The sequence below is a fragment of the Saprolegnia diclina genome, assembly GCF_000281045.1.
Source record: "Saprolegnia diclina VS20 unplaced genomic scaffold supercont1.280, whole genome shotgun sequence".
In the NCBI taxonomy this organism is placed as follows: domain Eukaryota; phylum Oomycota; class Saprolegniomycetes; order Saprolegniales; family Saprolegniaceae; genus Saprolegnia; species Saprolegnia diclina.
The window spans coordinates 1-4,290 of record NW_008246347.1 but is presented as its reverse complement, the minus strand read 5'-3'; the positions used below and the strand labels follow the sequence as shown (position 1 = coordinate 4,290).

The 4,290-nt window shown below is 62.7% G+C and overlaps 2 protein-coding genes across 2 annotated transcripts; both read left to right on the top strand.

Moving 5' to 3' along the window:
* Window positions 1–184: 184 nt before the first annotated feature.
* Window positions 185–877, top strand: SDRG_17345 (hypothetical protein; the record flags this gene model as incomplete). The annotated part of the gene is made up of 1 exon (XM_008623586.1): window positions 185–877. One exon carries the CDS (start codon window positions 185–187, stop codon window positions 875–877), a length of 693 nt encoding a protein of 230 aa, XP_008621808.1.
* Window positions 878–1,438: 561 nt separating this feature from the next.
* SDRG_17344 (hypothetical protein) lies at window positions 1,439–4,044 on the top strand (the record flags this gene model as incomplete). Its single annotated transcript, XM_008623585.1, has 4 exons — window positions 1,439–2,937; window positions 3,068–3,507; window positions 3,555–3,982; window positions 4,033–4,044. 4 exons carry the CDS (start codon window positions 1,439–1,441, stop codon window positions 4,042–4,044), a joined length of 2,379 nt encoding a protein of 792 aa, XP_008621807.1.
* Window positions 4,045–4,290: the final 246 nt, after the last annotated feature.

The following is a 4,290-nucleotide window of genomic DNA, read 5'->3' as shown; positions in this document are numbered from 1 at the left end:
CACGGCTGGTTGGTCGCTGCAGCGGTTCACAGAAGACGTCCAAACGAACCGGGAACTTCTCTTCTACAAGCATCCGGAGGTTGTGCGGGCCCTGTACAGCTTCGATTTTGGCAGTGGCCGCCTGTCCCTGGCACATCTGCAACGCCGGACGCAAGCTCAGATCGACCATTGGACGCGCCTCCACATGGACCTCACGGGAGCCAAAACGTCGGGAACGACGGCGACAACACTGGCCCACGCCATGTCGCCGGAGGCCTTAGCCGGGGCCTTGGACATGCTCTCGATTTACACCGAGCGCTACTGTGCGCCGGTGGTGCAGCAGTTTGTCGCAAAAGCGGGTCGTTTACTCCGTCACATGATGAGTGAAAGCCAGGTCACCGCCCATACGGCCAGCTATGTGGCCCGGTGGTTCGACTGGGCGCTCGAGTGCTTTCGCTTGGATATGGCAAACGACGTACGGGGCGACGCGGCAGTCCTCACGCATTGGTTCTCGCACGAACACCTCCACACGAGCTCGCCGATGCTCGTGTCCATGGCCCGTTCGGCACAAGATAGCCGCATCCTCGAGCTCATGGCCAGCCAAGCGAAACCGCAGCGCAGTCCCAAGACCAAAGATGGCGTGGCCAAGGACGGCACCAATCGGGTCAGCTCGTCGATCAAGCAGCTGGTTCCCAAGCTCAACAAGATGGAGCTCTGCTTGCGCTATGTGTCCAACAAACGGTGTGAAGGCAAGCAGGCCTGCAAGAACCCAGGTCAAGGTCAGAAGCGGGCCCACTTTACGCCCAGTGAGCCGCTGGACCCCAGCGTAATCGAGTACATCAACGAGTCGCTGGGAGGTCTGCAGAAGCAATTCATCCAGCTCGACGCGTCGGCGTGAAGGTGCCAGGGTGGGCTTGGGAACCCACCTGGCGATTCAACCCAAAAGGCCGTCGCGCCGCGAGCGGTGCCACCGCAGCCGCCACCAACGGGACTCTCCTCACGTTCAGCGCATCCAGCGGTTTTGGCTTCGGCTACTCCGGTCGGTGTGTCGCCCCTGCCCGGTGCCTCGCAACGCGAGCCCCGGATACAGGCCGCGGCCGCCCCACTGGTTAACAGCAACGAGGCGGCGGTGCTCCACGAGCGCCAGCTTCGGGTCCGCGTGATGCAGGCGTTCTTGCAACGTCGGTCGCGCGCCACCTTGCGAAACGCAGCACCACCGGGGGACACTGTGGGGCCGGCTTCGGCTCCCCCACAGGCGATGTCGACTGCGCCTCCTTCGGGAGCTCAGTCCCACGTCTTGGCCCGAAACCCGGACGCAGCGTACAACAGCACTCCGGTGCTGGAAAGGGTAAGCCACGCTATGGACACGGCACCGCCTGCCTTAGGTCACCCATCGGTCGACCAGGCGTGCGTCCGTGCGGCGGTCGGGCAAGAGTCAGTCCTTTGTGTGGACATCTCAATGACGCATCAAGTTGCGCAGCATTTGAGCACGCGCTTGCAACTACACCTCCGTATTGCTCACGAGCGCATCAACATTGCGTTGCGCGAGGCGCGTCTCCCGGCTCTATCAGCTCATCCACCCGACTCGGGCGACCTCGACGAGGCCAAGATCGAGCGCATCTCGCAGCTTGTTCTGCGTCAGAAGCTGACACCCGAGGCAACCGTCCGTCTCTTGCGGGGTCAGTGTGTGGCAGATCCACGTCCAAATAAAGCGCTCTTCCCCGCCGAGTTGGAGCGCATCCTTCAAGGCTACCCGCATCGTGCTGACCTCCTGGCGGTAGCAGCAGCTGGCTTCGCGATCCCCACGCGATCGATCGCGCTTCCACCACCCTCGCGTCAGAAGAACCACAAGTCGGCAGAAGCGCATGGCGCTACCGTGCGGAAGCACCTAGCAGATGGTCAAGCTCGCAACGAGTACGCCTTCTTTACCCAGGGTGTCCTCGATGCATGGTCAGCGGCTGGCCACAACATACATCTGAGTCCGCTGGGTCTTGTCCCGAAGAATGACGCCAGCCTCAACGTGGACGGCCGCGTCATTCATGACCTATCAGCACCCGCAGGCTTGTCGGTCAACGACGCAACCGACAAAGACCTCTTGCCGGACGTCCGTTGGCGACGCATCACCGAAGTCGCGTCGCGCATCATCGCGCTGCATCTGCGTTTGACGGACGACATGACCATCGTGGGCATGGCCGGCGACGTCAAGAGCGCGTTCCGGCATCTGCGCGTGGCTGCCGCGGACGCGCATTGGCTCGGGGCACAAGTACCAGGGTCTAGTCATTGGGGTTTAGACCTCTCGGGGCCGTTTGGTTGGTGTGGGAGCCCACCGTACTACGTCGTCTTTGGTCGGGCAATCTCCCATCTCGTCTCGCAGGAGTCACCTCACTCACTCAACCCGTGGCGGGACCAGGACACCGAGCCCTTCTGGACGCTGGAATGGATGGACGATCACATTCTCATCGAGCTGGTCTCGCGAACGCCCGACGGCGTGGTGCCGATCCGGGCCAGTGCGGCCGAGACATCTCTACGCCTCGCCATGCTGGCCATCCTAGGACCAACAAGCATCAATGAGAAGAAGTTCAAGGCATGGTCGAGCGACCTCCACGCGTTGGGGCTTATTTGGCACCTCAACGACGCAGCCGTCTCGATGCCTCCGGGGAAGGTCGAGAAAGCCAAACACCGGGTGGACGCCCTCGTGCATAAAGGCACGGCTCGCAAGACGGACCTTCTCCAAGCTCTGGGCTCGCTCCGCCACGTCTGCTCGTGCGCACCGGCAGCCCGAGCCTTCTACCAACGGCTGCACAACGTCGCGGTGCGGGCAGACAAGTACAAGACCTTTCGACTCCCGCCGACCGCACTACGCGACCTTGAGCTTTTCCAGGCCATTCTGGCGCAGGCTGACTTTGCTCGCGTACCCGCGGCCATCTTCGATCGCTCCTCCGAGCCCGACTTGCACCTGTACATGGACGCGAATGACCAATATTGGCCTGGTCGTTCTCGATTTGGCTCACAAGCGTTACATCCAGCTGTTTTTCGACGAATCCGAGCGCGCCATGATTCGTGACGTCGCCCAACGATCGGCTGGCAGCGACGCGTCAGCGCAGCCTCCCTTCTCGATCAACGTCCGGGAGCATTTGAGCCTATGCCTCGCGGTCAGCATATGGGCGCCGCTCTGGGCGGTCGACAACCGAGCAACGGTCCACGTGCACGGATGGATCGACAACGCGTCGAGCGTCGCATGGACGAACAAACTCGCAGCCGAGAGCGTCTTCGCCCAGGAGCTCAACCGCCGCCTGGCGCTCGCGCAAGCGGTGCACCGTTTACACGTCACGGCGGGCCACATGGAAGGAGCACGCAACACGATGGCATACCACGGATCACGCAGCCTCGAGGAACCGCATCGGTCCGCGTGGCGCCGCCTCGCCACGGGTTGGCAGGCATGGGAGGTACCCGCGCACCTCCGCTTCATGTACCGGCAGTCATCCGCGACTTCCAAGACGCTGCACTGGCCACGAGCACGCGAGGAAGGTACGCAGCTGCTTGGGAACAGTGGCGCGCGTGGCGGGAACGCCAAGGCTACCATCCATGGCTCTCACCCGACCAACGCGAGCAGTCCAATGGCCTCATCAACTACGTCCTCTACCTCCGCGACCAAGGAAACTCGGCGGGCACCATCCGATCCAAACTTTGCGGCGTCGCTTGGCATCATCAAGTGCACCGAGGGTACAACGTGGCGCTGGAACCCGACCATCAGCTCGTCCTCCGAGGCATTGAACGAACCGATGGACCCGCCCAACGCAAGGAGCCCGTCAGCATCGGCATGCTCTGGCAAATGCGTGCCGGACTCGACTTCAACGTCCCCCAGCAGCGCTCACTCTGGGGGGCTGCGCTGCTGGGTTTCTTCTTTCTCCTGCGCAAGTCCGAGTACTTGCACGAAGGAGCCAGACCCGCCATGCACGGCATCCGGGTCAAGGACGTCCGGTTCACCACCCGCTTCGAGACAGTAGCGCGGACGGTGGACGAAGCTCACGAGGTTCACGTCACGATCCCGAGCTCGAAGACTGATCAACGTGGCGACGGCACGACGCTCCGTCTAGCTCGCTCGGGTAGCACATGGCTCTGCCCGATTCCAGCGCTGTGGGAGCTGCGAAGGCTGGCTCGAGGAGCTGGAGCGGTCGAAGACGACCCCCTCTGCATCTCCTTTGACCAACACGGTGTCGCCGTGCCGATCACGGAGCTCCAAGTCCGTCAGCTTCTCCGCAGTGCAGCCGCGAAGCTCGGCAAGGAACCGGCAACCTTCACGACGCACTC